At 41.2% G+C, this 25443-nt stretch overlaps 2 protein-coding genes across 5 annotated transcripts; one reads left to right on the forward strand and one right to left on the reverse strand.

Annotated features, from left to right (window-relative positions):
• The first annotated feature begins 328 nt into the window (after positions 1 to 328).
• LOC120537684 (granzyme-like protein 1) lies at positions 329 to 8155 on the forward strand. Of its 3 annotated transcripts, none has more exons than XM_039766790.1 (5): positions 329 to 460; positions 629 to 752; positions 4307 to 4442; positions 5177 to 5404; positions 6494 to 8155. In XM_039766790.1, exons 1-5 carry the CDS (start codon positions 409 to 411, stop codon positions 6668 to 6670), a joined length of 717 nt encoding a protein of 238 aa, XP_039622724.1. In that variant the 5' UTR covers positions 329 to 408; the 3' UTR covers positions 6671 to 8155. The 3 variants fall into 3 exon arrangements, with proteins under 3 accessions (XP_039622724.1, XP_039622723.1, XP_039622725.1); XM_039766789.1 differs by having other exon boundaries at positions 332 to 460; positions 629 to 785; XM_039766791.1 differs by having other exon boundaries at positions 412 to 506; positions 629 to 785.
• Positions 8156 to 8163: 8 nt separating this feature from the next.
• Positions 8164 to 24805, reverse strand: LOC120537686 (granzyme B-like). 2 transcript variants are annotated; one of them, XM_039766793.1, is made up of 6 exons: positions 24688 to 24805; positions 21963 to 22086; positions 18230 to 18386; positions 11538 to 11673; positions 10445 to 10672; positions 8164 to 8818 (listed from the first exon to the last, which is right to left on the reverse strand). In XM_039766793.1, exons 2-6 carry the CDS (start codon positions 22012 to 22014, stop codon positions 8642 to 8644), a joined length of 750 nt encoding a protein of 249 aa, XP_039622727.1. In that variant the 5' UTR covers positions 22015 to 22086; positions 24688 to 24805; the 3' UTR covers positions 8164 to 8641. The 2 variants fall into 2 exon arrangements, with proteins under 2 accessions (XP_039622727.1, XP_039622726.1); XM_039766792.1 differs by lacking the exon at positions 24688 to 24805 and having other exon boundaries at positions 21963 to 22343.
• Positions 24806 to 25443: the final 638 nt, after the last annotated feature.

The raw sequence follows: 25443 nt of genomic DNA on the forward strand, positions 1-25443 counted from the left end.
ATGTGCTGAAGCTATGAAGCAGCAGTACTAACCACTGCACCATCCTACTACTATAATTTAAATTGTATTCTATCAGACCCTTTTTTCTCTTTGTTGCTGTTGTTAATGACAGAGACTTCATATTTGTTGTTATTGTTGAGAACTGCTGCTCCACATATTGTCTTCATTGCCTTCATGTAAGCCCTTAGTGCACATGATGACAATATCAAGTGACACCAACTGTTTTAATATTCACCTCCACAGAAATGAACAAATGATTTATTGTATTGAAAGATTGTCAACAAATAAGGCTTCATAACTAGTTTCCTGCACAGTTTAGGCCGCTCCACCGCTTGTGGTTTTGTCAGCTCCTCCATACGAATAGGCAGATTACAGAGCTGAGCTGCAGAATCACAAAAGAGCTGAGCCATGCTAGGAGTGTACTGGAGCCCTGTCATCATCGCCTGCTGCAGCCTAGCAGGTAAACAGGGGTGAGACAGAAGATGCCAATTTGTATTGCCTATCAGGTGAAAGGATCTGAAAGACAGAAGTTTCAAAGTTGACTCAGGCTTGCTGAATATTCTGATCATTAAACCAAGAGGATCACACTGCTGGACTTGTCTCACATGTACAGCCTTTCTTTTCTCAGGTACCTCTGGGATCAAGATCATCCACGGGAACGAAGCCAAACCCCACAGCCGACCCTACATGGCCGCGCTTTATGTTGGAGAGGAAAAGCGGTTCATATGCGGAGGGTTCTTAGTCAAACCCAGGTACATCCTGACAGCAGCTCACTGTAATCTGGGGTAAGTTGATTAGCCTGATGGGATCAGAACTGAAGAAAGCTTAATAGACATCTCAAGATCTGTTTAATTGAAGGTCATGGGGGACTAGGCCTATGCAGGCTCAGTGCAGGCTCAGTAAAGGCTTTTTCCTTTACCTGGGATTTTTTGTGGTATGGGTGGTTGACACTTAGAATTTGAGGCCCCTCATAGGAAGTTGGACTTATATGATTACAAATGCTTGGTAAATCCACACAACCCATGACTTTGATGTTATAACAATGTAAGTGAATCTCACGATAAGTAAAGTAATTGGAGAGTCTTGGAGGAAATGTGCAGAGTGCCCTCTGCAGGATGAAAGGGATAATCGAAAGTTGCTATTTTGGGTAAAAAGATTGCTCATTCATCCATCAGTTTTCTAAATAAATACACACAGACACGGGGAGGTCATGAAAATGTCACACAAGGTGGATTTGGGTAATGCCACTGTGAGACAGTGGAGTTAGTCAGAGAGAACACCCCAATAGTCCAGCATTTACTATTAAGATTTCTTGCCTCTTCTTATTGGTTTTTTTTCCACTGGTTTGAACCTTTGGCTTACTTCGGTCACCTACCATTTCACTAGGCATGACTGGCCAAGCTGGACTGAAGACTTAGTGGTCAATCCCTGCCTTTGATTCACTGTGTGACCCTCAGCATGTCACGTAACTTGCTAATACTCCATTGTAATGAATATTAAAAAAGCAATGGCATCATATCTCTGGTTGCATGGCACAAGTTCATATTTATTTGTCATACAATTTCTTTTATGTGTTATCTTTGTGTCTGAATGGTTTGTTTAACTGTTTTCTTCTTGTTTTAAATGGCATGTGTAAATTGGCATTTTATAAGCGTGTGTGTTGAACTGGAGCTCCTTCTACAGATTATTTCCAGCCTTGGTACAGGATGAGGCTCCTTACAAGTCTCATCTCAATTAAGCGTGTTAAGCTGTTATGAATGTTATGCTTGTTTAACTCTTTTAGGGAAGATGGGCGACATTCAGGGGCAGAGGGTGAAAAAAAGCTGTAAACGTCAATTAAACTCACTGGTACGTCATAGGTAGACCCGCTCTGGGCTCAGCCAGCATATTCCCCCTGGCTGGTGTTCAAAGTTGTGTTTCTTGTTTGTTTCGTGTTATTTTATGCCATTTATTTGTATTTATGTTTATTTTGTTTATTAAGTACTAGGGGGCTCAGCCCCCTGCTCACTTCGCCCGCCCACCCCTGGGTTTGGTTTACTAAATAAAAAATTTAAAGAGATTGTTACTTTCATGGGAATTGTTACATATGTATTTTTTCACTTTTACTTTAAAACTTTTGTAAAAACATTACTTGTCCTTTATTTCTTGCCCCGGGCGTGGTAACATCTCTTTCTCGCGGGATGTATAACACTGCTCATGTCATGTTATGAACATGCTGCTGGCGAGCTGCATGTTCTGCTTGTCGCCGCTTGCCATTGTTTTAAGAGCTGGGGTGTCAAATTGTCTTCCGAGAAGATCACGTCTCATCTCCCTGGTCTCCCTGCCAAGATTTTTTTTTATAATAGAGAGATATTTTTCTTTCTGTTCATTTGCCCTTGGTTATCTCCCTTGTGTTTTGTGGGTGGCTCCCCGAGGGGCAGGGCCACCTGCCAATCACACGCCAGGAACGGCCCTCTCGTGGTTCCTGGCGCTTCATTGAATCCGCTTGGTGTGGAGAGTGTCCTGTGTTACTGTGCCTTTTGCCTTGCCTTTTGATTTCCTGGATATTAAACCCTGTGCTCTGCTTTTTGACTTTGTCTTTGGTTTTTGTGTTTGGTCTGCATTTATTGTTATTTTGAACCTCTATTCTATTTTTTGACCACCATTTTTGAATTCTGTTTTGGGACTTTGTTTGCTTCTTCAAGCATCTCCTTGTGCTATTCAGAGGTTTGGAGCTTTTACAGGGGAAATAAAACTGTGAAAATAAACCTTTCATTTTTATCAAGCCCTTTTGTTTCTAGTTTGGGTATTTTGATGGTGTTTCCTCACCTCTAGTGGGCAACCTTGAAATTGTTATTGGTACCTGTGCTTTTAGGACTCCTAGATCACGACAGCTAAGAGGACTGTTAGACTTGTTGATTTGACATTGAATCCCTGAGAGTGCGTAAGCAGCGTAGAGTAAACAACATGCAGAATGGCATTGACATCGGGTGAGAGAGCAAAGCGAATGCACGAAGCAAAGTATTCTGTGTGTATTACGTGTTTATTTATTTATTGCATTTATTGCTGAATCAGACTTATCGAACTCCAATTTTGATACAAGTGATCTGGAGATCGAAAATGAAAGTCAGATATCTGCATCAGCTCATTGGTCTCCAGCTGATCGTGCAGCTGAATGCCTACGGCAACGTTCATCTGTGAGGATTACACAGACATAGATCTGTAGGAGACAAGCTGGCAACTGGACTTCATTAAACGACATGGCATGCTAGTGGACACTTCAGAGTACCAGCCACTTGACTACTGTTTTTTTCCAGAAAGTGCCTTTCAGCTTATGAGTGATGAGACAAACAGGTATGTAGTAAGTATGTCATTAGTATGTGAATTTATATACTATAGGTGCTCATGGTTTGGCGGGCGACCGGATCCCATGCCCAGCCAGGACACCCCTTCTGCATATGTTCCCGGGGAGCAGCCATGGGATCCTCAGTATCTCCCCCGGGATGCTTGGTGGCAGCCTCCCTGGGTGACGTTGGTGCCTCAGTTTCTCGCAGGGCTCCATGTGAGATGGAATTCTCCACAACCCTGTGGGGATCTGGGGTGGCCGCCAGGGGGTGCTACATGGATCCTGGAGCCTGTATGGACACCTTTACAGCCCCGCCCTGAAGTGCAATTAGCCACAGGTGATCAAGCACCTGAAGCACTTCTGGGTGGGCTATAAAAAGGGCCAGAATCGGGAGGAAGAGGATGAGGTTACCTGGGAGGAGTGGTGGTGGTGGTGGTGCCAAGGTGAAGAGAAAAGTGTCTGTGAGTTGCCTAAGTGCTTTTGGGACTGTGTTGGGCCAGTGGGACATGGGGAAGATGTGCCTCATGGCTGAAGAGCGAAATAAAAACCTGTTGATTATATACATGTCTCAGTGAGATTCTGTGCCGGGTCGGGCGCCTATATAGTGCCTTTATCACAATGGAAATAAAATTGACATTTGTCATAAAGAAATTGATTTATGTGTGAAAGCATTGCTTTGTGTGCTTTTCAGAAAACTGAGTTTTTCTGAAAAATATTCAGCCTGGGGAAAAAATAATTGGCCCTAAAAGAGTTAAACCCCTTTGGATGGTGTGCTATATAAATAATGGTAACCTCCCAATAGTGTACTCCTGCTCCATCATTTTTATTTTTTTTTCCTGACGTCATATCTAGTTGTCCTTCTGAGTCATGTCAAACCCAACGCCCCATCCCTGAGGTCACTGAGTGACGACCACTTTGTCAACGCTGTAACCACAGCCCCTGTACTCCTCCCTGACTCACCTACAGTTTTCCTGTTAACAGGAAGATCACGGCACACCTGGGAGTTCACAATCGCACAAAGAAGGAAAGGACCCAGCAGGTGATACCCGTGAAGGAGATCATCCCCCATGAACAATTTAATGCGAGGATCAACGCAAACGATATCATGCTGTTGAAGGTGAGTGTCAACCTTTGTTGGCTATGACAGTGCATGGAGAGCTTCATGGACCAACAGTCACACTGAGGTCTTCTCTGACCTTATAATGAAATCCTTAGTTTAACAGCTGTGGGGAACTCTGCAGCAAGGACTTGTAGGACTTTAGCAGGCCTGGAACCACAGGGATGAAGAGGGAGGTGTTGATGTTTCAGCTGCCCTGCCCTGTTAGTTTTGAATAGAAGGACTTTTGAACACTTTGGCTTAATTTTGATTTGATTTGATTTAGTTTTTAACACGGTACATGTACCAAGATAAGGAAATGCATTTTTAAATCTAACCAGAAGTGCAAATAGAAGTGAATTGTAACTAACTAGAAAGGAAGAAAATTAAAGTTATTCTAGATACGTAATTACAGTTAGCATATGACATAAAACTGAAAAAAAAAATCTTAAGAAGACAAAGCTGATGGCTGTCATAAATATTTAATAATAAAATGAAATTACTAAGTGAGGTTTGTTACTTATTTTGCACAATGTTTGTTGGGGTTATGCCCCATTAGCCCTTATTGTAGAACTGCATCTGTAAAAGGTGCTGATTTAATTCATGAATTTAGCAAGAAGCTGTCCTGTCCTTCCCAGTCAGTGGGACATCTCTTTATACAGTGGCACAGAGGGGCTTCTCTTGTTCCATCACCCAGCAAGTTCAGCAGGCACCACTGACTGACTGCCTTCTGACTTTTTTTTCTTTTGAAATAGCTGCAGCGCAAAGCCAGAGTGACACGTGCCGTGAACACCATCAGCATTCTAAAAAGCAGCGCTTCAATCCGACAAGACGCCTCCTGTTTTGTAGCCGGTTGGGGTCACACTGGCAGTCGTGGACCAAGCAGTGATGTGCTGAGAGAGGTGGAGGTGAAGATCAGCCAGACCTGTAAGACTCAAACACAGATCTGTGCAAAAGGCACGGGCCTTAAGGGGGCCTGTCATGTAAGTACAGAATGATTGCCTCTCTCAGTCACTGCACATACTTATGTTATTTACAGCCTTCATTTAATGTTGGAACTCATTTTTTGTATCACAAGGACAAAGATAGATGTATCCTATTACAGCAGCAGTGGACGCAATACAGGAAATGGCCTAAGATGGAGTGCCAGTCTGTAGAGAGTCAGGCTCATGCACACAGCTACATAGTTTAGAGTGTTCAACTTACCCAATATAATTAAATGTCTTTAGAAAATAAGAAGAAAGTGGTGAGATATAGCTTCTGAACCCTGTGAGATGTTCTGAATTCCAATATGAATGACTCCTAGAAGTGATTAGTAAAGACAGTGTGACTGAACAAATAACATAATATTCCAAAACCAGTTATAACAACTCAGGGTACAGAGCTGTTGGAGCCTATTCTGGCCACGCTGGTCACAAGGCAGGAATCAACCTTAGATGGTGTGACTGGCACACATGGAACCAATTTACTGTCACCAGTTAAAAACACACACACATTTTAGAGAATATGCAACATCGATACAGTCATTGAGCTGGTATGGGAACTGAATCCAGAGCAATGAATTTACAAAGCAGTGGCATTTAAACAAAAAGCACACACAAAATTGCATACTGGCATATCCATCCATCCATCCATTTTCTAACCCGCTGAATCCGAATACAGGGTCACGGGGGTCTGCTGGAGCCAATTACTGGCATATCTTTTCATTTATTAATTTTCCACCACTTATTCAAGACTTGTGATGATCAATCTTGTCACCTTGTCCTGTAACACTTGTTCTCAAACATTCTCAAGACTTATGTTTACTCGATTATGTTGACCTTGTTGGTTGAAAGCATCTGCTAGACAAATAAATATAAATGTGAACTAAGATACAGAACCTAGAACCCTGGAGGTGACTTAACATGCATCTGTCCATCAAACCATTCATTACTAGATATGCCTACACCAGTTCAGGTTTACGACAGATGTTTAACGTCTTTAACATAATTATTAAACATTTGTTTTTCTAATAACTGCAAGTATAAATGATAGACAATAACATTTTATTTCTGATTCTTCTCTTACATCAGGGAGACTCAGGAGGCCCACTAGTTTGTTTGGACCGCAGGCGCATTCCAAGAGCTGTGGGGATTTTGTCTTATGGTGCCGATAACTGTGAAGATCCTCGATTTTTAAACATCTACACAAATGTGTCTGCGTACTGGGACTGGATCCAAAAGAAAATCAAAGTCAGCTCTTCAGTCTGAATATCTCTTCCTGAGCCAGACACCCCTGCACCCATCTGGTACTGGCACGTCTGTTCCAAGCTCAGCCAGAAAGGCAGGGGCAGAGAGGGGAGGAGCACACAAGGGTTTCATCTTCTGCTTCTGGCTCTTGTGACCTGCTTCAATGAATAAATCGATGAAGCCTCTTCCTTTGATGTGTGGTTGCCCATTTTGCTTCTGGTTGCCCATTTTGCATCATGATTCACACTTCTCTTAAGCTCTGCATTTAACCTTTTTACGCCTTCTGTGCAGTGATATTCCTCAGCTGAGCTCAATGCTTATTTCACATTAGGTCATCTAATTACCCAGATCCATACACCATCTCTGCGCAGAAGACACAGATGAGTCAGGGTTTGGGTCTCCTGGAGGTAAACCTGTTCCCAAGATGCAGGCTGCACTGCTAATCAGTGATGAGCTTGAGTCCAGCACGGGTAAATGGTTTCCCTTCTGGTATGTGTCCTTTTCTTGACTAGACCAGAGCCAATACCCATCCCTTTTGTAACCATGGCGGAAATAATGGAGGCTCTGATCATGGGCTCTTGAGAGACTGAGCAAGGAGTCTAAATGTTTGGGCTTGTGAGTGTCCTGATAAAAACTAAGATCCAGGCCTTTAATGACCTCTTGGGCACAGACATTAGCAGTGTGAGAGTATCGACCTCATCGAGAGGTTTACTTACCTCGGAAGTGACATTCATGTCTCTGGTGACTCTCCCTATGATGTCAGTAGACAGTAAACACAGGGATGTGTGGTGCTCCCAGTATTTCTGTAAAAGGACGAAGGTGCAAGCCTTTAAAGTCCTGGTGCTTCCTGTCTTGCTATATGGTTGTGAGACATGAATGCTATCCAGTGACCTAAGACGAAAAATGGATTCCTGTGGTACTGTGTCTTTCTGGAAAATCCTTGGAAACCACTGGTTTGACTTTGTGTCAAATGAGCGGTTGCTCATGGAGTCCAGAATGAGGCCCATTACCTGCAATGAGAGGGAACGTCAGTTATGACAATATGGCGATATGATTTCCTGAGGGTGACCTGGCTTGCAGGATCTTCATTGTTGAGGACCCGAGTGGTTGGACCAGGCCAAGGGGTCGCCCACGTAACATTTGGTTGTGGCAGATAGACGGTCATTTCTGGAGGGTGGGACTGGTCCACATGTCTGCTTGGGGGGTTTCCAACTGGGATCTCAAGCTGTTTCGTTATGTGATGGGTGTGGCAACGTGCTGTACCAGTGCAGGCTCCCCAACTTGACCTGACTTGGCTTGACTTGACAAGAGAACTATGGTACAACAAAAGATATATGTATTTAACTTGCTCTAAAATGTAATTTCCGCCCCAAAGAATACAATGCATAATTCATTTATGCACATACATATCCAGGCCAGAGAGGAATTAATAAAACATACAGTCAGTCTTTCGTGGGGGATGATCACAGCTATACAAATCAGTCCATCAAGGTGGTGAGCAGCATTGGTCGTTGTCTGGCTTTGTGATATATCCTCTTCATTTTAACCACTCACATATTTACATATGCATAAAATTCTTGTCAGATATGGGCAACTGCCAGCAGAGCCGTCCATGTTACTTTTGGACTTTTGGATCTCTTGCCTGTCTTTCAGGATCCTTACTTGCACTGATGCCTTGTGTTCATTTAAAAGCCCACACAGACTAAGATTTGAACCCAGGATCAAATAGACTCCTTAAATTATTGAATTTCTTTATTCACAAATGGATGACTTAGTATGTAAATTACTCATCTAACTAACATCACTTGTTTTTTAGCAAATTCTAATTTCCTATAAAGCTTGTGATGCTTTCTCCTGATCACAAGTACGGCACAAATATAGATTTCAGTGCATTATTTAAATATTGCAAATACAATTTCAGCTTGATTTCATTTTTTTTTTGTTCTTCTCACTGCTGAGTTATGATGTCTCACCCCGCCATTGGGTGACACGTCACATAGATGAGCTGGACTTGATTTTTCTTTCAATCCACTCCCGGTAGGCTGACACGCTGACGTAGATGTTTTTGTTCAGAGAATTCTCACAGGTGTCAGTTTCAAAGGACAAAATCCCAACAGCAGTGGGGATTTTCATGTTGTCTGGACAAACCAGTGGACCTCCAGAGTCTCCCTGAAAAGAAAAAAAGACCACAGGCTTGAATGTCATGAATGTCTGAGCAATCGTGTGTTTGTGCCCAACAATACATAATAGTGGACATGGTAAGAAATAATGATTTCATACATATTTACACCACTTTGACCTTCATTTAATCCTCACACGTAAAAAGAATACATAAAATTGACCTAATCTGACTCTAAAGCACTCAAATCTAACTTTCACTAATTTTTTTCAAATGATCCAATATTCATGTCTAGAAGTGAATATCTTGTGACCTCCATCCCATAGTCTGATCAGTTTGTCATATTGCCTTTAATGGAATTCTTATCATCTTATTGAGGTTTGATGACAAACAAGTAATCCTGGATTTCCCACCATTACTTTGTAGATTTGCTCGTGAGTTGTAGAATGTCAGATGTGCAGCAGGTTGCTGTCACGTTATTCTCAGGTGGATGTGGATTTTTCCTTTGGTATTCTGGTTTACCTCCCAAATTCCTAAAACACAAGCACCAGGTTAACTCTATGTTGGCCATGTGTGAGTGTGATTGTAGATGTAAGTGTAAGTGGACTCTGTGATGGACTGGCACCTCATCCAAAGCTGCCCCTGACACTGCAAGGGTAGGCTTCATGCAACCACAACCCTCATTGGATTACATGCGTTTAAGAATGTTATGCTTTGTGGACGTCTCATGAATGTTGACTGCATGTTTGGTTCTGCTAACTGAACAATTAGGTTGCAAATTAGGATCACTCAAAGATTTTAGACCCATAAGCGTTGCCCTCTGCCACCCAGATGCTTATCTTGGTTTTTATGATAGAATTTCTATCAATGGCTTCTATTACTGCCAACTTCTCATTAAGGATAATGTACAAATGCACCGGGCATGTTTTCCATCTGCTATCTGTACACAGTGTGAGGTTTTTGAGACCCTGAAACTCCCCCAGTTGCGCGGTGTGCTGAAACTCTATCAATGCAGGTAGGGGCTGCTTGTCTATCGGCGAGGCAACTGCAGGTTTGTAGCCTCACTGCGTAACGCGCCAGTCGGCCGAGGGTTGATGTGGAGAACAGTCTAACCGGACCACTAACCTGACACTGTTACTGCTTGTTTGCTGTGTCTCTGTGTATATTAAAGTGGTAGCTACTGTTCGAATAAAGACCTCAACTGTACCAGTTTTGAGGAAAATAAAATTGATTTTCCTGAAGCCTGTGCACTCAGTGTCTTCTCTTGAGTGCAAAACAGTGACTCGTGGGTCACACCATGTCATCAAATTCAGTATTTCAATAACCAAAAGTTCATCTTGGTAGAAACAAATGCTGGATTGACCAAGGGTTGTTTATCACACTCACAGATGTCCATATTCATTCACAACATGCACATAAGTAAACCCAACTGAAGATCACAGGCGTATGAGAACTTATCCTGGCAGTATAAGGTGTTACATAGGAAATAACCCTGGAAAGGATGCCATTCTACTTCAAGAGACAAAGGGAGAACGTGCCAACTCCACTACTACATCTACTGTGCAATAACTGGGCCAGGAGGTGAACACATTATGCTGGCTTCATGAGCCCCCAAAGCTCCCCCCCATAAAAGGATAAACTTTTGCTGCAGAGTTTGTGTAAAAGAGAACACTCACCTCACAGGCTCCTTTGATGCCAGCACCTCTGGCACAGATCTGTGATGCAGACGCACAAGGTGCCTGGACCTTCACCTTCACCTCCCTGAGCACACTGCTTTCCTTCCCATTTTCAGTGGTGAATCCCCACCCAGCCACCCAGCAGATGGTGCCAGGCCAAACGGGTACATCTCTCTTTGGAATGCCAATTGTTCTCACTTTATTTGTTAGCTTGGCTTTATGCTTCAGCTGTTTCAAATAAAAAGTAGTTAAGAGTGCCATCCATGTAAGTTCTCATCAATCACTCCTATCACAGTTGAAGTCTCATTTATCCAAAGTCAAAGGCATTCCTTAAAAACAAATGTCATATCCACTGAAGGAAAGTGTAAATAAAAATGTGTGCTAATAGTCTGTGTAGAAAACAGTGGCATTTCTGCATTAAGAGCCAATGGGGCACAGCCCCACCAGAATTTTCCCAGAATACATAATAATTACATTGCTATATAATCAGATAATGAAACTGGAGTCAATTTACAACAGATTTCGTTCATTTGAGAAAGACACTTGGGTGCTGATGACACACAAAATTCATTCAGAGTTTGGCCATAAGTCCCAAACGTGTTCTGATAGCCCAGTAGGGGGATCTATTTTTGTTTATTTTGCATGGTTTATTTTAAATTATTTAGCAGGCAAAATAAAAATTCATCACAAGGAAATTGCAAAAGCTATCATTCAATCTCAGATATTTTATACGATGCCTTTATTGAGCTAGTTAAACTCCCAAACGTTCTTGCTGAAGTGGATAATAATTCTTTGCATTTTTATAGCGCTTTTCTCACTACTCAAAGCGCTCAGCAATTGCAGGTTAAGGGCCTTGCTCAATGATCCAACAGAGCAGTGTCCCTTTTTTGGCATTTACAGGATTTGAACCAGCAACCTTCTAATTGCCAGTCCAGATCCCTAGACTCAGAGCCACCACTCTACCTCTAGGGATGGGATGTCTGCCCATTTGAGGACTGAGCTTCAACACCACATCCAGGAGGTTTTAAGCAGATAAACTTGAAGCTCTGTTAGTGCTTTCCACCCACCCCTCTATGCCCACATCGGCACTCACTTTCAGCAGCATGATGTCATTTGCCAAAGTCTTTCGATCATACTTTTCATGAGGAATACTTGACTGTACAGGTATCATCTGCCTGGACATTTCTTTTTTGGAAATATTATGAGATCCCAGGTAGACAATGATTTTACTGTTGAACAAATCAAAATAGCAGGTGAGTTAAGGAAGAACATGGTGAGTTGGCATGTTGGCATGAATGATTGTAGCAAAGAGATAGTTTTGTTACCAAATGCACCTAACATGAAAGGTACCAACTAACCTCTTAGGATGGCTTCCTAATTGAGGATATGAAGAAATGTTAAAACCAGCTATGTACCTTTTATCAGTAGTCTCTTACCTGTCTTCCTGTTAATTTTGTATCCTGCATATTAAAACCTAGGAACCTCTAATGAAAGGCTGCTTGATGACTGCAGATGTCTTTAAGTTCAAAATTGCTTCAACCCAGTTTTACCACAAATAGAAGAATTCACAAAGGTGTCCTCTTGTGCCTTTAAGCTTGACAAAGAATGGACAATCTAGTGTCTCGGGTACATTAATAACAATCAGACAAGGAGACACTAGATTTAAGCTTTCACCTAAATATTATATTTATTTGTATTAAAACCCATAACAGCCAATACTACCAATACAAAGAAGTATCTAACGGGTGGGTTCATTTTTATTCAATTTTCATTTTCAATTTTCATTCAATTCCAAATGTCAGTTCACAGACAGCTTCTTTACTTCAGTTGCAAATTACATATCCATAATCGAAAAGATGTCTTGCCAGAGACAGAGCCCCTTGGAAAGTGTTCAGCAGCTAAAGAGCAGTAGATAGCAAGCTCTATGAATGTGTCCGTGTTTTTATCGTAAACAGCAACTGAGTTGAGCTCTTTACAAAAGTGCCAAAAAAACTACAACAGAACTGGACTGAGATACTGTTTTACAACAAACAGCAACTGAGGAAGAAGTCCATCCATTATCCAACCCGCTATATCCTAACTACAGGGTCATGGGGGTCTGCTGGAGCCAATCCCAGCCAACACACGTGTTATAATAAGTTTGTTATAATATTAAGAATTGTGTCACTGTATCTGTTTTAGATCTTTTTAAATGTATTTTTTATTCTTTTTCTGTGTAACATGCTATGAAGAGCTGAGCCAGATTTAGCACAGAGTGTCAGCATTTAGAATTGCTGGGCCAAGCAAAGCATAAAGACAGAAAGGGACAGCTGGAAGGCTGTGTTGTAAGCACTAAAAAGGACAAAGTGTTATTTGAATTGACTGTTTGATGTTCAGCACGAAATTGTCTGCCTTGTTTGGAAATGTAATGGGAGCTTTTTCGTGTAGAAAACAATATAAAATAAGCTGGAGCCTTGCCAACTTTGAGAAACTGTGTGGACGAAAGAGATTGGTCTAAAATCCACCTCCGTTGTGACAAAAAAAGAGCAGTTTCTACACAATCGAGTCCCCAAAGAAATCCTCGGTGAAATGAAACTGGCCTGTTTCTCCTGTCTGTACAGCAACGTGAGCCGCATTAAACAAACTAAGTATATTCTGCCTTTTCTGTGACTTTGTCGCTGCCTATTGCTGAAAAGAGGGATATCGCCATTATAATTTATAATTATTTAAATATAGGTTTATTAAAACGCTGCAATATAAAAGAACATATTTCCAAGGAGCTAACACTCCCATCAGAAACAACACGGCGCAAGGCAGGAAACAAACACCGGGCAGGGTGCCTGCCCACCACAGGGCACGCACACAAACACATACACCAAGCACACACTAGGGACAATTTAGGATTGCCAATGCACCTAACCTGCGTGTCTTTGGACTGCGGGAGGAAACCCATGCAGACATGGGGAGAACATGCAAACTCCTTGCAGGGAGGACCCGGAAAGCAAACCCGGGTCTTCTAACTGCGAGGCAGCAGCGCTACCCACTACGCCACCATGCCACCCAGGAAGAAGTCTTTTAAAAAATAATGTTTAATAAAAAGGCAGCTGCTTTCCCTTCTCATACACAGGAAACGCCTGCCTAACTTGTTTTCATCTCCGTTACCAGAGTGCACACTGACATTATCTCAAAATACAGAAATTTTACTAAGTCATTATCACAATCTCAAGGTTCTTTTCTTATGGGAATCAAAGGCCATGTTATGACATGCTGGTATCGAAGGATTACTGTGAGGAAAATAGCCAGGAGGTGTAGTAGTTACATGAGATAAGATCATAGATGAAAATTGGTCAAAGCCAGAAAAAAAAAAACAAAAGAGAAGGTAACCAAAACAAGAAGGCAAGATGAGAATCAGATGTCAAATTCAAATAAAAGAGACTGAATATGATACCTGACACTAGGGCCTATTTAGATTTGAGATCAACAAGGAGTTTTTCCACTTTGCGACTGCCACCATAATTATAGCATTTCATCCCATGACATAATTAACATGACGATCACAATCAACATTATGCATTAAGCTATGTTGCATAAACAAAGAAGCAAAGCATAAATAAAATCAAGCTTTATGGTTTTACGGGGTAAATAACTATAAAATAACCCAAAATCTATGATTTAAACACTATAATAAAACACAAGTGTCTGTGCTTCTAGTCCCTCAGAGCAATCTGATTGGTCAGTTTGGCTTTTGGTGACACAATCATAAGAGGAAGTGAGATGCACAAGGAAGAGTAAAGGCATACAAGACATGCAGAAAAGTGTGGGCTTCAAAGGCAGCAAGTATCAAAGCAGGCAGGAGGTGAGTCTGAGAAACAGGCTTTATGGGAATGTGTTCAAGAAAAGAAGCACCCATGAAGAAACATTAGTATAGGCATAAGACGCATGGCATGCTGACAGAGTTGAGTTGAAAAACTGAGAGTATAAAACCAGATTTAAGGGGAGAAAGGCGCTTCGAAAATAATAAGTCTGAGTCTTAGAAGCTGGATTTACAGAAAAATGGATGAAAGAAGGAGCGCTGGTGAAGAGACGTTTACACATACGCAGATACAGAGGAGAAACACCAGAGGTACAGATAAAACAACAGATAGCAAGCATATTTTATTTATTTAAAACAACAGATAGCAAGCATATTTTATTTATTCCAACACCTGTCTTTGACAGGTACCCTGCATTGCATACACATAAAGTGTGTCAATCAAGGTAGACCAAATTTTTAAAAAATTTAATAACTATTAAACTAATAACTATTCATGGAGGCTCTAAAATCTGTACTGACCCCTACTCTCTATTCTGTTTCTTTTTTCCGGTTTCTTTGTGGTGGTGGCCTGCGCCACCTCCACCTACTCAAAGCTTCATGACGCTCCAACAATGATGGATGGATTGAAAGGCAGAAGTCTACATGACCATCATTATCAAGTCCTTCCGTGAGAACCCTAAATCCAAAGAGGACTGTTTCATTTATGTTAGGTAGATTGCCCAGAGGGGACTGGGCACTCTAATGGTCTGGAATCCCTGCAGATTTTATCTTTTTTTTTCTCCAGCCGTCTGGAGTTTTTTTTTTGTTTTTTCTGTCCCCCCTGGCCATTGGACCTTACTCTTATTCTATGTTAATTAATGTTGACTTATTTTGTTTTCTTATTGTGTCTTTTATTTTTCTATTCTTTAATATGTAAAGCACTTTGAGCTACTGTTTGTATTAAAATGTGCTATATAAATAAATGTTGTTGTTGTTGTTTTAACAATGTGTTTACACAGATTACTGTAGAAATGGAACAGACATGAAATGCGTGTGTTCCAAAAAACGATCTATTATTTCCACTCTAAAACTCCACTTCACTCCCAGAAAATCAATCAAGGCATGAGCTGGGAGAAGTTGGTGCACATTCTAAGTTGGTGGGGGGATGGAATAGCCGGTTGCTTGCAGCCTGATTTTTGTCAGCACATTTAGATGACAAAAGACGCTGGTGGAGAGCTGTGAACGATTTTAAGAAGCGATTTAAGGTGGGACGGATTTATGAGTTTTTTCGTAGGCTCTGGTAATTCTAGTATTAAAATGTCTCTAGTCAAGGCATCATTTGCGGTCAGCTTTCTTCAGAACAGGCCACATGCCTGTCTCAACATGGCTGTCGAGCTGTGCTCTTCATTGTGTTGTCCTTTTCAGTTAATGCATCAGTTTGGTAAGAGAGAGAGAGTGAGGGAGTGAGTGAGCAAATTTAAAGATTTTCTGTCCAACCCCTAGAGCCAATAGGGCATCATAGTACTTAAAGGCTTCTGATACAAGCCAATTCCAAACAGCCATATTTCAGCCCAATGGGGGGATAGAACATCTTCACACCTGCTCCACAACCCCACCCAAAACCATATGTTAAGGTAAAGCCTGGCTTTGTGGGGTGGGATGAGAGAGAGAGACTTTAGCAGAGAAACACTTGCCAGACTGGCTTGAGGAATTTTTTCCCTTTCCCCCACAACCCTATACTAAAATTCAAAGAGACTCATTCCTAAAAAGGGGGTTTGTAAACATTAATGCTTCTCACTAATGTAACACTAATATTACATTACTTTGCCTAAGTTACAAATAAATATTCAGCAACTTATATGCAAAATCTCACATCACAACACAGGCTTAAGGCCTATCAGATAAAATCCGTCTGATGAAAAGGTCAAAGTATTTCTCATACAAGGATCATTGCCCTGATGTCACAGTAGTCTTGCAGGGCCAGACAACTAATATACTGTATATGTCTGGAATAAACCAGGAGTAAATTGTGGTGAAAAGCTGGTGAGAAACAATTAAACAGCTCACTGAGTGTCGCATTTTTAAACCAATCCAATGCCTCATGAAGGCAGCACTCAAAGTAGGACGGTGATGTTGAACTGCAAAGAGCAGAGGTGCTCTCATTAACTTGGTCCAACAGACAGAAAGCTGTCTAAAGCCGAAAAGACACCTAAATAGACACCTACTGAGCACATAAATGTGTGTCTTGTGTGTGGAGAGCACATTGCATGTGCTAAAAATGAGCACAGGGTAAAACCTTTCTGTACAATCTCATTATACATGTGTATTCAGCGATATCAGTGGACTAGATACTTATCAAATTAGATAATGTCAAAATGATTAAATGCAAAACTGGATGCACTCCTTTGAAATCTGATGCACATGGATGTAGAAAAGATGGTAAAGACAACCCAATGAAAAGTGAAAACACTACCTTGGGCAGTGAGATAATATGTGATGTTACAGGGTATACTGACCCCTAACCCCCAAAGCCCCTTGTGGCACACCAATGAACAGTCTTCTCTGACTTTGTCTACATATTATAGATTGCTTTTGCTTATTAGGAATTTGATATTAAGTGTTAAAATAATAATAATAATAATAATAATAATAATAATAATAATAATAATATAGCACCTTTCCCAGCAAAGTAAATCTATACTTAAAAGTAACTAATTATGTAATTACATTATTGAAACTTCTCATGGAGTGGTGCATACTATCATTTGTTTCTTCTTATTTTGTTATATTTATATTACATTATTATCTTCCATGCCCTGTGATGAAGTGGTACTCAGTTCTAGGTAGGTTGCTCTTTTGAAATCAATGCCACTATGCATGGTTGAAATATGTTAGTTTAGACAATGGAGGGATATTATATTGCATAGCTTCATTTCCTTTTTTTTAGCTCTATGGGTTGTGTTGTGATTGCAGACGTTAGTGTTGTTGCCTCACAGCTTCCAAGTCACGGGTTCAAAACCTGTGCACAGCCTGCTATGTTTGAATTAAGTTTTTTTTTTTTCTCCTCCAAATGCCTTACTCTAAATGCCTTTAGATGGCAACTCTCATGGTGACTAAGAATGCCCTCTGACAGACTGGCACACTTTTGACAGTTGGCCCTGCCTTACACAAGGTGATCTTCTGGATAAGCAGGTTATGAAATATGTGGAGTAACTTTCGTTGTATGTTTGTTTTGGACTGCATATCATTTCTCATCTCCATACAGCAGTGTATCTTAAACTATGGGTCACAAGACATCTATATAAATAAAATGTATTATTTTTATTATTATTATTATCTCTAACTGGGTCTCGCTGAGTCTTGAATGACAATTGAAGTAAATGAGAAAGGGTCATGAATGGTTTGTGGAAAGCCTCACAATGGGTCGCTGCTTACACAGCTGTCACAGACTCCTCCAGATGACAGTCGGCGGTGATTCTACAAGGAGGCCCCAATCAACGGCTCAGTGTTTACTTGATTTATGGTTCACAAAGATAAGCAATAAGCAAAACTGGGTCGCAAGGAATATAAAGGGACCACTGCCTGCTTTTGCTAAATATAATGAATCTTACCCTCTGGCTGACTAGCACCCTGTGAAGAGCTGCTTCCTGCCTTGCATCCGATGATCCCAGGCTAGGCTCCTGCCCCCCATGACCCTGACTTGGATTAGGCAGATTGATTATGTTAGTCATTTCTACAGTTATAACAGAGATTACTGAATTTGCTTTGTGTCACATGCTCAATAACTAATACACTACCATACTCTGACAAGATTGCCTTCCTCTTCCTTCCAGCAACCCAACTAATTAGAGCAAGCTGGTGTGAAACCAGTGACGTGCTCATCTGCATGACAGTGAACTAGAAGTGTGGTATCCCTGTCAGATCCTCTTGCAGATCCATTGATATCACCCTCTGATTTTGGTTTTAATTAAAAACCCACACACCCCCCCGAGGACCGCCACTGAGGCACTTACTCTTTTTTGCAGTGAGCAGCTGTCAGGACATAGTTAGGGAGAATTAGGAACCCTCCACATATGAACTTCTGTGGCTTCCCAGCATACAAGGCAGCCATGTAGGGTCGGCTGTGCGGTTTGACCTCATGTCCTTTGATGATCTTGTCTCCTGAAGCACCTGAAAGGGTGAAAAGGTGAACATATGAGGAAGAGCAGGAATATGAATTCAACATCCATGCATCCAACTTTGCTCAAGATAATCTTCAGCTTGATTAGGACAATTATTATATTGCTGACTTTTGGGACCTGAGCTGGATTAATGGGTGGATGATTTGATTTTAGATCATTTGTCATATGGTATGCCTTTCCCAAAGTGACTGTGCAGACACTTCCAATTTAGAAGCATAAATTTGTTAGAAGCTTAGTGTTTGGCACTGCTACCTCATAGATCCAGAATCTTGGACTTGGCCCCTTTCTCTTTTTACTTACTATGTGGAGTTTGCATGTTCTCCTCATGTCTGTGTGGACTTTCTTCCTGATACTTTGGATGTACTTCTGCAAAGGCATACAATATGTGTGAAGTTAATCAGCACCAATAACTTGGCACATTATTGGTGTGCCTCTTTCTGGGCCCTGTGATGGCTTGGAGTGTCCTCTGGGGTTGGTTCCCGCATTGCTTGATTATCTTGTATTTTTATACCTTTATTGTATAATCTGTGTTAGACTGCCATTTGTTGTTATTGCACATAATGGAGTGAGCAAAGGTCTGCATCAGCGTGCATCTACAAATGAAGAAAAATATTGAAGGTTAAATCTAGGTGTCACACCTGATGGGGATGAAACAGACAAAACATTGCGCCTCTTATTTTCTTCTTTTCATACTGTTGAAAGTAATATCACGTTAACGTCATATCCTACATATTGTGCTTTCTCTTTTATGTGAATTTTGGATGTAACTCTCAGACCAAGTCCTGTCTCATGGCAGTAAAATTTGTTTCAATTCAATACATTAGTTGATATCCAGGACCACTTCACCAAATTTTAGGGTTGTCCCGAGCTGGCACACTGATGGCAGGATACCCTCATGAGCACCCTGGGCTAACTTACAGTTCAAAAGACACTTTTGTTATAACACAACATTCACAATCTCCATCAATATAATCCAGGGGAGTTGTACTAGGTGCAAGGCAGGAACCAACCCTGGGAGAGGTGCTAGTCGATCGCAGTGCCTTTTGATGTGGTGCTATCAAAATCAAAATTTGGTACTTTATTTTTTCAGTTTCAGTGTGTCACAAAGAGGATGTTCAGCTTTTTTCATAATGGCACTCAGTTTTGTCTTCATTCTCTCCTTTGCCCTCCAGGGGGTCCAGAGTGTGTCCCATAACTGAGCTTGCCCTTTTAATTAGCTTGTTGAATCAGTGGGCCTCACTTGAATTGATGTTATCAGCCCTCACACCACAGAGTTGAAAATCACACTGGCCATCACAGAGTTGTAGAAGATGTGCAGAAAGTCACTACCCACATTAAAGGAACACAGTCTACTAAGAAAAAATAGCCTGCTCTGTCCTTCCTTACTGTATAATTGTACTTCCTCAGTGTTATGAGACCAGTCCAACCTGTCACTGATGGGACCCCCAAGTACTTGTATGAGTAGACCACCTCTATATCCACTTCCTGGACAGTGACTATACATAGAAGCTATTTAGTGTTGCTAAAGTCAGTAACCAATTCCTTGGTCTTGTTGATGCTATGGTCAGGTCAGGTTAGGTTAGGGAGCATGCCCTGGTACAGCGCGTTGCCACATCCACCACACAACAAAACAGCTCGGGATCCTGGTTGGCAACCTCCCAGGCAGACAGTGGGTCCAGTCCCACCCTCCGGATATGACCCTCCATCTGTCGCAGCCAGGTGTTATGTGGGTGTTCCCTTTTCCTGGTCGAGCCATTCGGGTCCTCAACAGTGAGGGTCCTGTGAGCCGGATCACCCCTGGGGAATCGCACCACATGCCCGCAGAGCCGTAAGTGATACTCCCTCACAATGCAGGCAATGTGCCTCATTTCTAACTCCATCAGCAACTGCTCATTTGACACAAAGTCAAACCAGCAGTACCCAAGGATTCTCCGAAGAGACACAGTACCAAAGTAGTCCAGTCTTTGTCTCAGGTCACTGGAAAGCGTCCATGTCTCGCAAACGTATAGCAAAACAGGAAGCACCAGGACTCTAAAGACATGGACCTTTTTCCTTTTGCAGAGATATCGGGAGCGCCACACACCCCTTTCTGGTGACCTCATGACCCCCCATGCTCTCCCAATTCGTCTACTGACTTCATAGGAAGAGTCACCAGAAACATGAATGTCACTGCCGAGGTAAGTAAACCTCTCGATGAGGTCGACATTCTCTCCACAGACAGACACACTGCTGATGGCTGTGCCCAAGAGGTCATTAAAGGCCTGGATCTTGGTTTTTATCAGGACACTCGCAAGCCCAGACACACAGACTCATCACTCAGTCTCTTGAGAGCCCCAATCAGAGCCTCCATTGACTTCACAAAGATCACAGCATCGTCGGCAAAGTCAAGATCAATGAACCTTTCTTTGCCAACAGATGCCCCACAGCTGCTGAACCACATGGCTTTGCCCAACACCCTGTCCATGCAAGCATTGAACAGAGTAAGAGTAAAAACACACCCCTGATGAACCCCAGAATCAACTGGGAAAAACACAGAGGTTCTGCCTCCACTCTGCACAGCACTCACTGTACCAGAGTACAGGCCAGCCGTGATATCCAGCCACCTTGAGGGGATCCTGCAAAGTCTCAGGATGCAGAATAAGATGCAGACAATTGTTTTTGCACCAAGAAACAAAGTTCTACACCCGGCTACGATCTTCTGTGTCATCCTGCTTATTGATACACTTCACAAGTGCAAAATCATTTGAGAATTTCTGCAAGTGACATGACTGATCTGGTGTTATATTTATATTCTGAGGTGTACGGAGTGAAGAGAAAAGGAGACAGGCCTGTTCCTTGTGGTGCTCCAGTGTTGCTCACAGCCCTTGAGTCTCACATACAGTACTGAGGTCTGCATAATAGATACTCAATTATCAGGACACTTTAGGCTTATCCACCTGCATATCTCTGCGTTTACCCCTTAAAAGAGATGGCTGGATGATACTTAAGATACTTAGAAATCAAAAACGTAAATTTTAAAGTATATCAAAGCCATTTACCTTTCTTACATGTACTTGATTATTATTGTCTCAGTTAAATGTCACCACTTTTGATTTGCTAGTTTAAGACCAAATGCTTTAGGTTTGTTCACACCCACACAGGATCAGTTAAATATCACCAGTTGCCTGAAACCCTCATGTCTTTAGGAGAAAAACCCCTGCAAACACACATGAAAACTGCAAGCTGGCAGTGATTTGAACCCAAGCCACTGGATCCATGAGGCAGCAGTACCAGTTGTACCCGCACCACCCTTAACTTATTAACTAGGCCAAAACAGGTGCGAGCATTGAGGCTCCCATTCACTAGCATGGATATGCATGCAATAAGCAAACCCAAGAGCATCAGCCATTGAGACTAAGTAGCCTTAAAAGAAACTGCTGCAAGCTGGTGCACTTCTGAACAATTCTTCTGGCAGGCTTTCCTCACATTATTGTTAACATTATTAACTAACATTAAAATAACATTATTAGATAATACAAATCCATCACTAAGTAATGAACACAACTTGTCCTCCTTTCCCATTTACCTGCTAAGCTGAAGCAGATGGCGACGATGGCACCCCAGTACACCACTTGCATGGCTCGTCCCCTGAATGTCTTGACAGCTCACCTGCTCAAAGCCTGTTTTCATACTGGTAGTCAGAGCAGTGGCTTTAGGGTGGCCCCAAACCACAGCTCAGGCAGAGAGGAGGAGGAGGAGGAGGAGGAGGAGGAGGTGACAAGACAGACATTTTACAGTCACTTTTTTTATTTTACAGTAAAATTTTAAAAAATGTTCATGGTCAATAAAGATTAAAATTTATGTGAATTAAGTGATCTTGGACATATCAACATGTACAGTAAATTGTTTAATTAATAAATCAATTGTGTGCAGGACATGAAGGTAGCATTCCTGTGGTGAACATCAGCAAGTCAAGTCTGCTTTGTAGTTGTACTCTAAAGGGATCTATCTATCTATCTATCTATCTATCTATCTATCTATCTATCTATCTATCTATCTATCTATCTATCTATCTATCTATCTATCTATCTATCTATTATATAGTGCCTTTCACATCTATCTATCTATCTATCTATCTATCTATCTATCTATCTATCTATCTATCTATCTATCTATCTATCTGCAAATTTATGACATAAAAATAATAAAGCAGTCAACATGATTTACTCCAGGAGACTAAAATACATGCAATGGGTATTGTGCAGTATATAAAATGCGCAAAAATAATGTAATTTAGGCAATGGTGATACATGGTGCTCTTCAGTAACTCATTGAACAGAATGGATGGATAGATGGATGAATGGAAAGATGATTGGACAGGTGAATATGCGGGTTGTCTGATTGGTTGAATCATTGGATAAAGGCATGGACTGATAAGAAGAATGTGCAGCAATAAAATTGATTGGTGAATTTTTTGATTGATAATGGATGGATGGGTGGGTAGATAGATAAAATAGTAATGGATGCATTATTGGATGAATAACAGAATGCATGAATTGATGGCTGGGAAGGTTGGTGGATGGTTGGATGGATGGATGGTTGGATGGATGGATGGATAGATTATTAGATAATGGATCACTGCATGGCTGGATGGATGGATTGTTAGATGCATGGGTTCCTCTATAGTTGAATGAATTTTTGGTCTGGGAATAAATGCATGATTAAGTGGATGGAATAATTGTTGAAAAAGATGGAGTAACAGTAGATAGATAAGTGGGGGGGGGTGGATTAATCAAGGATCAATGCACGTATAGATGGATGTAAAATGATGGATTGTTGGATTGTTAGAATGGATGGATTAAATGTTGGATAGATAAGTGGGTGTATAGAGGGATGGATGAATAGTTAAATACTCTCAGATGAATGTTAAAGGAAACAATAAAAATGAACACAAATTTGAAAGGCATCAGGAAGGCATCAAAGTTTCCATATTAAAAAAAAAATTAAATAATGCAAGACACATTTTAAAATGAATGCTGAAGAAGCAACAACTTCCTGTTGCTTTAGGTTTTTGGCACATTGTTTTCATGGCTTGGCCTACACGTAGCTGAGAGCGATGAGCACTTTGTGGTCACATTAGGCGATGCCCACATGGATGGAGCTGCACTGCGCTCTTATGTTCACAGCCACAGTTTCTCAGATGTTATTCTTGTAAACATTAAGTGTTGCTGTTCAGTTAAGCAGCTCAGTTACCTGAGTGAGGCAAATCTTGGGTTGCTTATGCATGAAAATACACAGTCCCACCAATGAAAGCTAAAAATATTAACCGCTGACAAATCCAAACTTATACTAAATAAACAAGTGTGATAAAAAAAATTCAATAAAATACATATAAGAGGCAGTTAATGCTTCCATGCAAATCCAGAGCACCAGATGAGAACAAACTGTAACAGAATGCGAACCTGCAGATGTAGCCCACCTAAAACATGGCCTGCAGTGTCACCCCCTCACATTAATAAGATCACTTTGACTCACTGCCACTCACTGACTGGATCAGAAGAATGGATAGGCTCCATGATTGATACTCCAAGAACTACTAACTGCTTGAAACTGCTTTGAGCTTTGTCCAGCCTACATTCGTTGTCAAATGGTTTGATTAACACAAAGTTTACTACTTCAGTATTTTTAGATCTTTTTATCAGATGTTTCTATGGTATACTGAAGTATAATTATAAGCATTTCATAAGTTTCAAAGGCTTTTATTGAAAATTACATTTATGTAAAGAGTCAATATTTGCAGTGTTGGTCCTTCTGTCTTTTTCAAGACCTATGCAATTTGCCCTGGTATGCTGTCAATCAACTTCTGGGCCAAATCCTGATTGACGACAGCCCATTCTTGCATAATAAATGCTTGCTATTTGTCAGAATGTGTGGGTTTTTGTTTGTCTACCTGCCTCTTCAGGATTGACCACACATTCTCAATGGGATTAACAACAACAACAACATTTATTTATATAGCACATTTTCATACAAACAGTAGCTCAAAGTGCTTTACATAATAAAGAATAGAAAAATAAAAGACACAATTTTATAATAATAAGAAATAAGAAAACCAAATAAATCAACATTAATTAACATCGAATAAGAGTAAGGTCCAATGGCCGGGGGGACAGAAAAAGCAAATAAATCTCCAGACGGCTGGAGAAAAAGATAAAATCTGTAGGGATTCCAGACCATGAGACCGCCCAGTCCCCTCTGGGCAATCTACCTAACATAAATGAAACAGTCCTCTTTGGATTTAGGGTACTCACGGAAGGGCATGATGATGGTCACGTAGACTTCTGCCTTTTAATCCATCCATCATTAAGGTCTGGGTGAACTGCTGGTGGAGAACTGTGAAACCATTTTCTCCAGCTCAGAGGCACGTGCTTTTCAGTGTGAGCTAAAAGAAGACCTCCATCTATCTGACTGCAACTGCAACTCAGAGCCAGTCTCTGAGCACTGTGAGCGGTGCACTGCTCTTAGGATGTTAGCTGATCTCTCTCTCAGTGTCAGGCTTCACTTTCTCTGTGCAGCATTGCCACTACAGTGGCCATCTGTTTTATTTGAGTTAATATCAGTCCCCACTACCTTGCATAATCGGTGTTCAGCAGTGCTTAGATTTTCTATTTTGTGTTGTGTGTGTGTGTGTGGTGGGGTGTTTTCAACCTCTAGATACAGATTTATTGAAATGTCCTTTCTTAGCAGATACCTAGTGTCCTAGTTGTACCATCCTGACAAATTTCAGCTTTTTAGCTAGACAGCTAGTAGTGCTTTTGTTGATCATCGAGTGAGTCAGTGAGTGAGTAATACCAGACATATGTATGTTACATGGGGATAATTTAGTGTGCTTTTTTTGATTGGTTTTTAGGATTTTCATTATTATTATGAGTTCTATTCTACCTTTCCAAATTTTCTGGTTATTTATTGCATTTTCTGCTAATGAGCACCTTAGTGGGTCTGACATCAAAGTAATTGCAGCCTTTCATCTTGGAGTGCTGTTTGTCTGAATGTCTGTTTAGTTCGCT

Source organism: Polypterus senegalus, chromosome 10 (assembly GCF_016835505.1).
Source record: "Polypterus senegalus isolate Bchr_013 chromosome 10, ASM1683550v1, whole genome shotgun sequence".
Lineage (NCBI taxonomy): Eukaryota > Metazoa > Chordata > Cladistia > Polypteriformes > Polypteridae > Polypterus > Polypterus senegalus.

What these genes read in the sequence shown, in the direction of transcription:
- LOC120537684 (XM_039766789.1), top strand. Translation starts at nt 409, where the DNA reads ATGCTAGGAGTGTACTGGAGCCCTGTCATCATCGCCTGCTGCAGCCTA. An exon ending in CGCCTGCTGCAGCCTAGCAG is followed by an intron (nt 461 to 628) that starts GTAAACAGGGGT and finishes TTCTTTTCTCAG; the next exon opens with GTACCTCTGGGATCAAGATC. An exon ending in GCAGCTCACTGTAATCTGGG is followed by an intron (nt 786 to 4,306) that starts GTAAGTTGATTA and finishes TCCTGTTAACAG; the next exon opens with GAAGATCACGGCACACCTGG.
- LOC120537686 (XM_039766793.1), bottom strand. Translation starts at nt 22,014, where the DNA reads ATGCAAGTGGTGTACTGGGGTGCCATCGTCGCCATCTGCTTCAGCTTA. An exon ending in CATCTGCTTCAGCTTAGCAG is followed by an intron (nt 18,387 to 21,962) that starts GTAAATGGGAAA and finishes TCACCCTTTCAG; the next exon opens with GTGCTTCAGGAGACAAGATC. An exon ending in GCTGCTCACTGCAAAAAAGA is followed by an intron (nt 11,674 to 18,229) that starts GTAAGTGCCTCA and finishes TTTGTTCAACAG; the next exon opens with TAAAATCATTGTCTACCTGG.